We start from the raw sequence: 12772 nt of genomic DNA on the forward strand, positions 1-12772 counted from the left end.
TAAAATGAATTTTTCTATACCTAATAAAAGTATCTAGACGAACAAGTTTTCAGAGAAATGGAATTCTGAATACCGAAGTGTCCTAGACGAAGAAGTTATCTATGTGAAAAATTCTTTTTGACGGAGAAGAAACAACCAAGTTAACCGTCTTGCCCGATGAAGCCTGTTTAATTTTACAGTCCCATCGTGTAAACTAATTGCATACAGAAATATTTCTCGAAATGCTTACACATATATTTTCAAAACACGTTTCACCGTTACATCGAGTAATATTTTAAGATGGTACTCTACCTGTACTCACCGATCTCCGGAATGTTCCTGTCATGATCGCCCTCTGCTGAAAACTGAAATGAAAATGTCACAGTTGTATATTACATTCGAATAAACATCCCTAATAATATTATTTAAAGCAGTATTCACGCGTGATCGGAAACACGGCGTTCACTAGATCGTAAAACGAAGTTGGATTAATTAATACGGCAGTCAGTTTTGCGATTCTCACGATGTGTCGAATACTGCTCGACGGGTTTACTTAAAATTCAGGGACAGTGTTCTTGGATAATTTAGCTTTTTTCCAAGGTCTGTTATTTCCTTTTCTTTCTTTGTTTATAATACGTCGTACGATGAGGATCAAAATTTGAACTTCTGTTTTCTCCTCCGGACTTCACGATTCTTCAATTCCGTTCCCACACTCTAACAGCTACCTTACACCCGGCATCCACTTCTTATCGTCACCTTCCTGCTTCAGTTCCCACACCGAGTCGGTGTGTTGCTCTTTTCACTGCTAGTTGCAGACGGCAAAAGTTGAATCCCAACTAGTCAATCACTTGCACCCTTCCTCTGATACACTCACTCTCAACTCATCTTCCATTCGGCCAACATGTCAATTCAGCTCTCGTCCCGCAACCAAAATGAAATCTTGCCTTTTCCATCCTAAGAACGATTTCTCCTCCAACATCTTCTCTCTGTAATCTTCATATCCTTTACAACAAATCAATTCTACAATCAATCATTCAACTTCCTCGATGTCACTTTCTTTCGTCTCCCCTCGTCATTCGTACTTGCGCCTAGTCCTTGGGTTACGAACCCAAAATAGACCGTAATGCGATCACCCCTAGGTGCGGATGCGGTCATCGATTGCCACTTGTCGTGATTACTTGTCGTCATCTACCCCGTGACACTTGAAACGATCGCCATTTTTTTAAGGGAATAAATAAAAATAAAAATATGCCGTCGTGCCAAAGAGGATAAACTGTTCAAAGATACTGTCTCCAAATTTTAAGCAAATGATCGAGATGTTTTTGAGATATCGTAGGCACCAGAAAACATGTCACCGATCGAAACAGTTGAGGTTATCGTCAGCAACAATGTCTTCATTTATTCCAATGGGATGAAAATCTAAACGAAGACTGACTTTGAATAAAAGCAACCCCAACGTAACTGAATAATCGACTGTCGATGTAGGAATTCCGAAGCTTCGCACTTTTTTTCAGCCTGCTTCTCCGTCGAGTCGTAAGAAAATTGAAATTGAAATTGTAAGCGAAGATACGAACACCTTTGTTGCAAATTCAACGCAAGTCAAGCTACGACGCGTTATCGCCGTGCCCGACCGGAAAGGCTTCGGATTTTTTGATATTTGAACATTTGATGAATAGTGCTCGTTGGCCGTGGATTTGACGGTATGCCATGCCTGTGGAATATACCGATGTGAAGCAAGGTTAGTTGAGCGCGAATACGCAGCGCTCACTCATGAATCATTCATGCTACCTACCTTCCTTTGTCGAAAATTTTATCTCCGGCCTCTGCCTAGCATTCGACGGCTGTGCTCAAATTGCGTTATATTTCTTCATCTATGATATTGCGGTGCGCTTGACAATTTGAAATTGACGGATTTTTTTAGAATTTCAATTGCCGTGGATTTTGTTAAGCCTTCAATATCGCAACACCTGTTTACGGTATTTTCTCAGCCGCCGATAAGTGAAACCTTTCCGTCAACCTGAAGAATAGATCTCATCAGCCGCCCCAAAGAATTGTATACTGCAACAATGATCTTATTAGGATTTCGGTCCTTACTTCTCATTCTCTAATTCTTTTTGTCCCACTGTCACGCGATACCGAACCAAACAATTATGAAACAGCTGGTTAATTTCTCTCTCGTTTAATTACGTAGCTGTATTGAGGTTATACCAATGCATTTGTTATACGAGTTTACGGTAGCCTTGAATAGCAACAGTCTACATGGGGGGCTAAATATAGATAACTAATGGAATCAAGATAAATTCAACGAGTCGACAAACACAACGGATAACAAATCGCGTGGTCGACTCATCGAATACCCACATCACTCATCCACGACCCGTGACTGTTATTCACTAATAATTCGATTCGAGAGTAGGAATGGAGTGAAACAACGTGAAAGCAAAAAGTCTGTAATATGTAGCATGAATGAATAAGAAATTTTAGGGACGAAAAAGTTGCCTCAGCTGATTCAAGGAATAGCTTACTGAACCCATACCTATTTATTTATTTATTTATTTATTTATCTCTTAACTAATTCTTTTATTTTTTAACTTATCTATTTTAGCTATATTTATTGCTAATTTTAGTTTTACTCACTTTTATCTATTTTTATCACCTCTTTGTTATTCTTTGTCAACGTTAGTTTTAATTTTGTTGCTGATTTTCTTTCAGTCTATACCTGTTGACATTTTATGTTCATAATTATGTCCCATATACCGCCTGAGGGGACTTATTTTGGGGCGAATAATTCTCTCTCTGTCTCTCTATCTCTATCTCACACACTCGCTCACTTTCCTTACACGGCCTTCTCTGAAGCTGACAAAAATGTATCAGTGTGGAAATTTTTATGGTTCGTGTTTCCCACATTTTCGGTATAGTCGCATTATAATTTTTAATTTTCGACACAAAAGAGACCGTGCAAATCTTTCAGACAAATTTTGATTGCGTGCGGCCATCATTCCGAAACGAGGATTCAATAATACATCATTTTCTCATTCAATTGAACAATCTGTAGAATCTAATAATGTTAATTAGACTGAAAAGCTTATATTCCAGTCGAAACAAAAGGGGCTGATTAATCAAATAGCCGTTCTTGCAGGCTAACGTGTACAGATTTCGCCTGAGAGAATAATATTTTACGAAATAAAATCGTAAATCCAACAATTGAGTTAAATTTATTAGATTCGAGTGAAATTCGCATTCCTTACAGTCGGATCACGTACCAATGGGGTGATATTTCGAGGGTTAAGTACCACAAGGGCGCGTCCTAACTTCATTTACCTTAATTTGAATCGCTGAAAACTCTCAACAAATAGTCACGCAATACTACGAAGGCCGAGATAGAAAAGAATTTCAATCTCTTCAACAAATGCGCACCATTCAAACAGTCCTCATTGCTAGCCGATCAATAATCGCTTTGACGAACAAAATAATCCGTGAGATCGAAAGTGTCAAATTATATTATGGTAATTTGATTAAAAATAAACCTCATTTCGGTACTAATTACACGCTTATACCGCGTCTTATTGTTAGATAGGTGAATAATGTACCTAAATAGAATTGACTTGTTCATTTTTTGTTCCCGTGAAAGTGTTTCCGCATTTAAGTTCTCTTCCATTGCTTAACTCTTTCAGACCCTTAAAAGTTTGATGCACCGTTCCTGGACCTCGGGGAGAAAGGATGTGCCCAATCTTTTTTGATACCAATAAAATGAAGCACTTTTTCCACTTTTCGTTATAGTATTTTCAGAGAATGAAGTAAGCAATAATTAAACTGCGATTTGCATAGATACGTGCACAACACGCGGAACGATGCTGCGCTTCACATATCCATAGATAGATCAGGAAATTGATTTATTTTTATCACTCGCGTCACGATTACGATTCGGCATCGGTAAGGTTTCCGGCATTACTCCTACTTCGACGCTGATTTCTTTTATGCACACGGTGAACATTAATGAAGCATAATATTGCAGGCCTACGTCACCTTGAGATAAAAATAAACTATCCCATCAGTGGAAATTGAATTGAGTGATATCACAGTCGAATGAGCTGCACTGAAAACAACAAATGCGTTACAGTAAAAATGTTGTTTACCTAACTTGTGTACAGCCGCATGACTTCATTTTAACCAAAATAGTTTGAAGTATAGCGCCATCTGTTTTAGAGCCAAAAATAAAATGTGTACACGTGAGGTTGCGGGAAAAAATATTGTGGAGCTAGTGATGCTCCAATTAAGACATACCAATGTTAGCATTTGTACACGTGCCTTGTTCAGTTTTTGGCGTTCGATGAAGAGTATATACACTAAAAATTTGACAGAAGCAAAGTACGCGTCGTTAAACTGAAAAGGCTTACTTTGACGTGAAGAAGCTAATCTGGAATAGTTACAAGATGTTCCCTACATCATCCAAAAACGTTGTGAACCGACGGGAAATTTGCGCTTCGATCATTTTTTTATTACAACTCTGGGAATGTGAGCTACAAGGGTTCTAAAATTAAAATGTTCGATGAGTGATTCCAAATAATCGAGTCAATCGAAAGGTATATGATAATATTATACAAGCGTGGGCGACCATATTTAATTGTAACGGAAGACTGTTCGAATGTTTGATTGTCTTAAACTATCCGATGACATTGTTTAGAAAATATTTCGGCACGAGTAGATTCTGAGTACGTAGACTTTACGACCGTTTGAGAAAATCAGTTTGGCTGAAAACCGTCGAACACTCGAGAATATTTACAAATACCGAATTTTATACCTCAGATGTTTCGGAGTTCCGAAATTTTACCGACACGCTGTTCAAATTGAACGTCAGAAGTACCCCGTTACGAACCCTGCAGCGTGAAGTGAGAACCTGCCAGGGAAACTTATTGACTCGAGGCCTGAAGTTAGCAGCCCGTTGCTCGTTGAACCCTCTCCGGTTGTACCCTTGAGAGATAATATTTTCCCAGCGGTTGAATGGAACAAGAGTCGGGGTGTATTATCTAGGAAAACAGAACCGTGCGGCAGACTCGGGCCGTGCTACTAACGAATTTACATCACTGATTCCTGCGGCTATTTCTCCTCTCGAGCAGTCGAATTTCGCAATTCTTTTTTAAACTCGGCGAGGCTTTCCATCATCAAATTCCCCGCTGCTAATGTACGAACTTATATGTTCCGTAAATTGAAAGCATTTTTTCAACAACTCGTTCGATTCATACACACCCGTTTATTCACTTTATCGTGCCTCAGAGCGTGAAGACGACGCTTTGAAAGTGCCAGTATTCGAAATTCGAAAGAAAGCAGTTTATCGGCGTTGCTGGGAGACGCTGTTTAGAAATATTATATTCATTGAATGCGGGTGGAATGGATTTTGTACACAAAGTTTTCCTGCGATGGAAAAAGAAATACTACCAACATGCGGAATGATCGTGGCTTCTGCTTCTATTACACGTACGTCTTACTTCTGGAAAGTAATTCTTAAGATGAAATAACGATCTTATTCGGTTGATTTAACCATAATTGCAAGTAATATTTAGTTTGAGTAAAGATTACTTGAAAACCTGTTATTTTCAAGAATGCTTTGCCCCGCCCGGGGATAAATTCTTTTTATTTTGAATATTTAATCGAAATTTCAGGATAGTTTTCATCCCTGAATTCTAATGTGTTACCAATTAAACCAAAAATCACGTGTCAACTCATTCTCCATACTCTAGACACCTACCAAGTCACACACCAATTGAACAAAAACCCTCCTTGATAGGCAATAGAAAAATTATTTTGGGAATGAATAATATGTAATTTTTCATTGCAAATGAAATTATAGTAGGTAAAAAGTACGATAATTTTGTTATTGAAACTTTTTTCCTCACTCCCATAGTGCATGAATTATAAACAAGATATGAAAAAATCTGCAATTTTGGAGCGTACAGAAATTTATGTTTGCGAAACAGGGTTCAGCAGAAATGCAAAATTACCTTACTTGTTCATATATACAGATTGTTTTGTCTCTCGATTTAAGGAACGGTTATTGATAGGTTGAAGCTAGATCCAAGACAACGGTGTACTTGAGTGAATTACAGTGATTACAGATATTCGAGTTACTCTTGAACGGAGCAATAAAATTGAATGTCGTTTTACCATTAAACAATTTGGGTATTGTAGAACGGCGCTTGTTACCAGCTTTTTCTTACCATCTTATCGACAAAGGAAGCAGGTTATATTAAACATTTTGATGGACTTCTACATTAAGCGTCATTCCATCGGATAGGCTGTGAATTGTTGAATGCCAGAAAAAATTTGTTTCATCACGCCATACGAGTTTAATCCTGAAAAGTCTTTGAAGGGTATCCAGCTGGTTAAATCCACACCTTGAGCACGTGTCTTTAGAACAAACCCATTCGATTTGAATTTTTACCCCCCATGCTGAAACGGCAGGCATTCGAAGATTTGTTTAGCCATAGAAAAGGTTCATAAGCTATTTGTTTGCTGGTTCAACCGCTTGAGAAAATAAATATTTAAATTAATATTCACGAGCTGTTGAAGTCTTGGCTATTTTCATAGGAAGAAATATTTTTTCCCCTCGTTCTCGATGAAGGTCATTTTTGGTTCAGTTGTTATTTTTACATCATCTTCATCCAACAATGTTACGATCATACGAATCTACGGATTTTCCGCAAGCAAAAAATGCGAAACCGTCGCATCAGTGACGTAATACTCCGACCCAGCAGCAAATAACGAGACCTCCACGTATTTTCAGATGAATTATAACTGTGGAAATAAGCTCTTATCCGATTCAGGCGATGGTGGCAAGGTTGGTATATTCTGTTATGGTTTTTTGTTAGTAGAATTCGTCTTTTCGTTAGGAAAATATCACTACCCGAGTTAATACTGGGCAGATATATTGTCATATTGTCTCCATGTGATATTCTCTGTTAAGGGAGAGCAAAAACCATCTTCTTGCCTATATCGGAATTTTTCTTCACAACACACGAATCGCGAAGATTTGCAATGTATCAAAACGGATGGGGGCCACGAAGCTGTCGGATTATACTGGTGATATATAACCTCGATAAGTCATTTTCCCGACTCGAAGTAAACGTGCAAATTTGAGAATTCGCACCATCTAATATCCATTTATCCACAAGTTCTGTTTATATCGATATCATAATAATGTGTGTAGGTGAAAATACTCCCTTGGCATTGTGTAATTGCTACAGACGACCAGCCATTACGGTAGCTCAGATTTGGCAACCAGTATAAGTTGAGGATACCAAGAGGTTAACCGCCCTCGAAATCAGGTGTACACCACTCATGAAATTTTATGAACTTCCGGGAGATATTCTGGAATTCTTTGAAATCCCGTGAAATCATTCGAAGTTTTGTGAAAGCTTATGAAACCATATGATTTTTTTTCAAATCCTACAACCCCGGCAATATCTAGCGTACACGCAAACCGATGAACGATTAATCCCACGGAGGCTGCGAAAAAGATGTGACAAAAAAATCTCCTCAGTCACAAGCTGAGGGAATTTCACAGTATCGTGAAAAGCGTTATAATGTAATAAAGATAAAAGCGTTATCGGAGGAAGGGGCTTTTAAAATTTATCGGGGTCAGCTGGCGATGCAAATTGGTCGGCTTCGTCCACCGCGTAAATCAAGCCTCGTTTCATCTCATTTTATCCCCTTTCACCGACCAGGATTGGAATTCGACTCACGATCAGATTTTTCGTATCGGTCAGCGGCTGCGGCGAAAAATTGTCTGTAAGGTTAACAGTCGGTATTACAATAGATACAGCAGGTCGAAAAATAGGTTAACAGCGGCCCGGAGGGGCAAGGGGGGGAGGGATTATATCGCGGTGCGATAAATCAGTAGACGTTCCACCCCAACGTGGAGCAAAACGCGCTGGATGTAGGCGCTGAGCGGAGGGTAAACCAAGCTGACACTTTTTTCATGCCTGTTCTTTTATTATTTTTATTTATATTGTTCGTTGTGCTTTTGTGCCGAGGCAACGACCACGCGAATAATAAATGAGGCTCGTTTTCTGAAACTGCAAAAGCGACTTTGATACCCGAATATGTCGTGAAAATTTATACAAAAAGCGGTAGAACTTACTTCGTTCTTAATAGCTCATCAAGCGTTAGAACAACAACGAAACGTTGGCTGCATGGAGATAAGGATATTTGATTACGAATCTCAAGACGGTGTTCAGCAGGAAGGTAGTAATCCGGCAGATATAACTTTTCAAATCTCATAATTTGGAACGTTATCTTTTAGGGGCGATCCTCATATTTTCACATTTTTACGTTCCTTTGCTTATTGACATTCGTCATATATACAGTTATGTGGATAACAACCATAATTAACCGTGAAAATGAACAATAATTCGTTGAAATCGATCAAACGATACGTCTTTGACTTTGAAAAATTGTAATGCTACCATATAAATCTCAATATTACGACGAATAATTCGAACTTCGTACTTAAAATTTATGTTTTTAAATTCGAATGCCTGCTGAATATTATAACGAGAATAACGACTCCGACAAAGGGAACAAAGCTGTCGTTGTAATCGATACGTTCTTGCCCCCCCCCCCCCTCCCCCATTTTAGGCACGTTTATAGAGTTAGCAAATTTTTTAAATACATTAAAAAAAAAACAAAAAAAAAACAGGCTGCTTTTTACCCGGGAAAAAATCTTTACATCGTAACCAATGTGCGTGACTGCGGTCATCTGAAAAAAAACTCGACGAAACAACCGCCGCAAAGTGCACCACTTTAGATGGAACACTCTCGAAGACGTTCGATAAACTGTTTAGCTGGAATAGGGTTTTTCTTTTTTTCTTTTCATAAATAATTCAACCGATTCATGCCCAAGAAAGCAGTCTAACTTCGTAGTAAAATTTCTTTCCAATATGTGCTTGGAAAGTTCGATTTTCGAAGACTGTGGAACGTGCGTAAAAAATGCCCTCTCTTGAAACAGAATGAAAAAATAACGTAACGTAGCAACGGAAATATTCTATTTTACACAATAGAACTTTCTTTGGCGCATGCGCAATTTCGAATAACTCAATTTTACGCACTGTGTTATTGAGCGTAAGTTATCATACGTCGACTTAAGTACTGTCAGTGACACCTTGGATGCTTTTCAATTCAAACTCAAATAAAAATGGAAACAATTGAAAATTAACTGCTTTCCGCCGATTATGTTAGAATTTTAATTCAATACATGTTTCGGTTCGGGATTCGAGATAACGAGGATGACGTTCTAATTGATGTTACCAGGATATCCTGGATGGATAATTAACTGTGACTCTTGGGATTGTGGGGGACAACTGTGGCTTCACAAGTTTTGAGTACAGTCGAATAAAGCAGTCGGTAATCTCTCTAAGATAAACAGAGATGACTTAAACAACGTGCCGCCGTGACGTTCCTTCTCTAGTCTTTAGAGAAAGGAAATATTACCCTGATTTCTTATCACTTTTTACCAGACATAAATAAAAAGTAAAATTTCCAAAGATGAGACAAATGAAAAGTTTCGATTGGTTCCAGGAAAACGCGACCACAATATACTGAAATGACGCTGACTATCTTAGAAGTATAGAAAAATGTCATGGAGAAGGTCCATATTCGTTCTTTCTGAGAAACAGTCGACTATTAGAAAAAGTATAAAAATCAGCTCACATGTGCGTTGCTTATGTTTAACCCGTTGCCATTCATACGTGATACGAAGTAAAAGAAAAACAGTATTTTATACATGATATTGCAATGTCCGTGTACTATATGAATAACTTATAATCTCGATTTTGGAAACTGTAATTCAAATATCGTTGACCGTTATTGTAGATGAGCATTGAGTTCCTTAGAATCAGGTTACCTGTAATTCCAATACTTCGACGGCCAAAGGCGTCCATTAATGCACCTCACTTCTGGAACTATTGAGTGCCAAGTATTTTTCACTGTGTGGACAAAAAATTCCTCTCGCGATAAAACATTCATCAGATCAACTCGAAAGATCGCATCAGATCGGATTCAGGCAATTCGTGGCAGAGATTCCTTCGGGCATTTCATGCTGTTTCGAAAACTTTTATGGAGTTGACAAAGTTTTCGCACTGCGGTCTTATGAGAATTCCTTAAAATTTCATAAATTCTTGGGGAATGTCGAGAATCATGACCACGTAACCTTTTTGCAAATGTCACGAAGTTTTGAAAAATTTTGTACGTTTCTGAGGATTCGCGTGAGAATTTTACGTAGTTTTGCGTTTGTCTTTTTCATTTTACGAATCGTTTTATGAAATATTTCATTTGTTTCCTCGAGGCAATTGTTCACATTATCGTTGATCTAGTTCTAGCGATAAAAAAATCCTTTTTGCCCTCATTTGGGAATAAGTAGAAGGATGCAAATGTACGGAAGAAACTTGTCGTCGTGAAAAAAAGCGGTGGAAGTTTGAAGAAATACGTGAATGATTAAACTGCGTCTCTTCGTTCGAGCCCGTAAAGCCCTTCGCGGAAAACCATCCTATACCCACCCTTAGCTGAAGCTATTGCCGGGAGCAATATTTCACTTGCCAGGTTATTTAAATTCAGAAAGAAAACGGTTTTCCCCGTTCCAGTGAACGGAATTTTAAATTACGTATGTACACACCGAAGATACATGGATTATATCACGTCCGGGATATTACACGGGAAAAGATGCCGTGTTAGGATTCTAATCTCTGTACCTGCTACGAGAAGAATTCCAATGAGACAAAGTATACGGAATTGTGTTGAGTGGTATGTTTAAATGTTTTTAGAGACGTGAGATAAAATCCTAATGAAAAGTTCGTTTCTGAACGAATCGCTCATGATTCGCTATAATTTTCGTCACTAGAAAAATAATACAATAATAGAATCACTCTGAGTGTATTGATGACCTGAATTTTTAAATTAAAATACGTGGGCGTGAAGTTTTTTCAGTTAGGCAACGCTCGAATTAAATTAAACTTGATTGACCTCAGGCATCGCTTCCAAAATTCTGATTTACCATTTTGATTTGTAACCCCAGAGGGCTTGAACCCCTCTGGTACAACATAATTTGCCTGAAACATGCTTGCGCAAAATTAAAAAGCGCTCTCCAAATCGAGTCTTATTTACAACTGTACGTGCAGATTTACGTATAATCGTAACCAATACACGTCAGTATAATAATTACCATACCTGTGTAGATAAATGGATAATCTACAAAAGAAATATGACGATAAACTGCACAAATTTGTAATTAGCGGATCTGCACTGCGAATGTCCCCAGTTAAAAAATTATTGGGATGTGATTTCTCATGAAAAAGTAATCAATTTATAATTAGGGGATTCTGTAACGTGACGTAATTTTTTTACCTCCAAAAACGTGTCCCGCTCGTTAGATTTTATCGTTATTTGAACGTGATAATTCGAACAAAATTCGAGAGCTCATTTGTAAGTTACGTAATTTTCAAAATTCCGCATAATATTTCAACGGAAAAGAAGCTTCTACGATTGTATAGAACAAGTTTCAAATTTAATTTTTTCATCTTGATATTTGAACAATAAACTTATGCTATACGAAGACTATTGAGCAAAATATTTATGAAATTCCGGCATCATTTTTAATCAGAGGAGTGCAAACTCTTCGAAAGTAAAAGGTACTTGAGTTTGCAAAGACTAATCGTGCAGCAAAATACCGTTATTTGACTCGTGATCGATATCTGAGACTGATGCGCCTCGATTCAGGATGATGCAGGACCGTTCTTGAGATGGCAATCACAGATGATAATCAGATATATGACCTCCGAATTCCCTCCTGCCCGCCAGATACCAGTCAGACTGTTAACTAGGACATCTAGGCAATTCCGTCATAATAATGCCCGTCGGCCACAGACGTGGACGTATTACTACACTCCATAATCCATTCGCACCAATTAGAATAAGACGTCGGTCAAGCCTGATGAATATCCTGCAATCAACTATAGCATGTGACGCCAAATGCAAATATAGTATAGGTTTTGAAGGAACTAAAATATATTGAAATACGAGTGTGTTTTGTTTTTTTACGGTTTACTGAATTTCAGACAATTCGGAAATCTCGAAATAACGGTTCTTCCTCGGCACGAATCGTTACGATAACGTTACTAACTTTAATACGATTTTTTCGAGAGATCATCCCGATTTCTTACCGTCGAAAATTTGTGTATCAAATTGAACCTTTTGAAAGTTTGGATACGGAAAAAAGTATTATGATACCCACGGTGCTTCAACCGACTCACCATTTTTTCGTATAAATAACGCCTGAACGGGCTCTATATTTTATCCCGTACAACTTGGTGGAAAAGAATGAAAGAGATACTCGACGGATAGCTGCGGAACAAAGATTCGAGATTTTTCCACCGAAACACTTTACATGATGGAAAAACCTTTTCTTAGAGCCTGTATTGAAGGTGTAGCATATGCATGGTTACGTTCACCGATTGGATCGAATGGGATATATTTTCGTGGCATGACTTTTAAATTGCTGGTTAATGTTTTGAAAGTACAAAAAAAATTATTTCAAACATGCGATTCAAACTTTGACGTGTATATTATATATTCATGTAACACACCAGATTTTAATCCTTCAATAGATTTCATGAAAATTGATTGGACTTTGAGAGATTTATGAGATTTCATCGTGTCTACTAAACATCGTGAATCACGGAGTTATTCGAATATTTCGCGAAACTTCAGAGAATCCAATACATATTATGCGATTACACCAAATATC

General features: G+C 37.9%; 1 protein-coding gene across 9 annotated transcripts in view; it reads right to left on the minus strand.

Moving 5' to 3' along the window:
- The window catches only part of LOC124180065 (transient receptor potential-gamma protein), a 110507-nt gene that overhangs the window by 65119 nt on the left and 32616 nt on the right, over positions 1–12772 (minus strand). For 8 of the 9 annotated variants that reach the window (XM_046565085.1, XM_046565081.1, XM_046565083.1 and 5 more), the window contains exon 2: positions 292–344. In XM_046565085.1, coding sequence (XP_046421041.1) covers positions 292–325 — 34 coding nt within the window. In that variant the 5' untranslated portion in view covers positions 326–344. The remainder of the gene's footprint in view (positions 1–291; positions 345–12772) is intronic. The other variant, XM_046565084.1, reaches the window with a different exon arrangement.

The sequence above is a fragment of the Neodiprion fabricii genome, chromosome 4, assembly GCF_021155785.1.
Source record: "Neodiprion fabricii isolate iyNeoFabr1 chromosome 4, iyNeoFabr1.1, whole genome shotgun sequence".
Classification (NCBI taxonomy): Eukaryota; Metazoa; Arthropoda; class Insecta; order Hymenoptera; family Diprionidae; genus Neodiprion; species Neodiprion fabricii.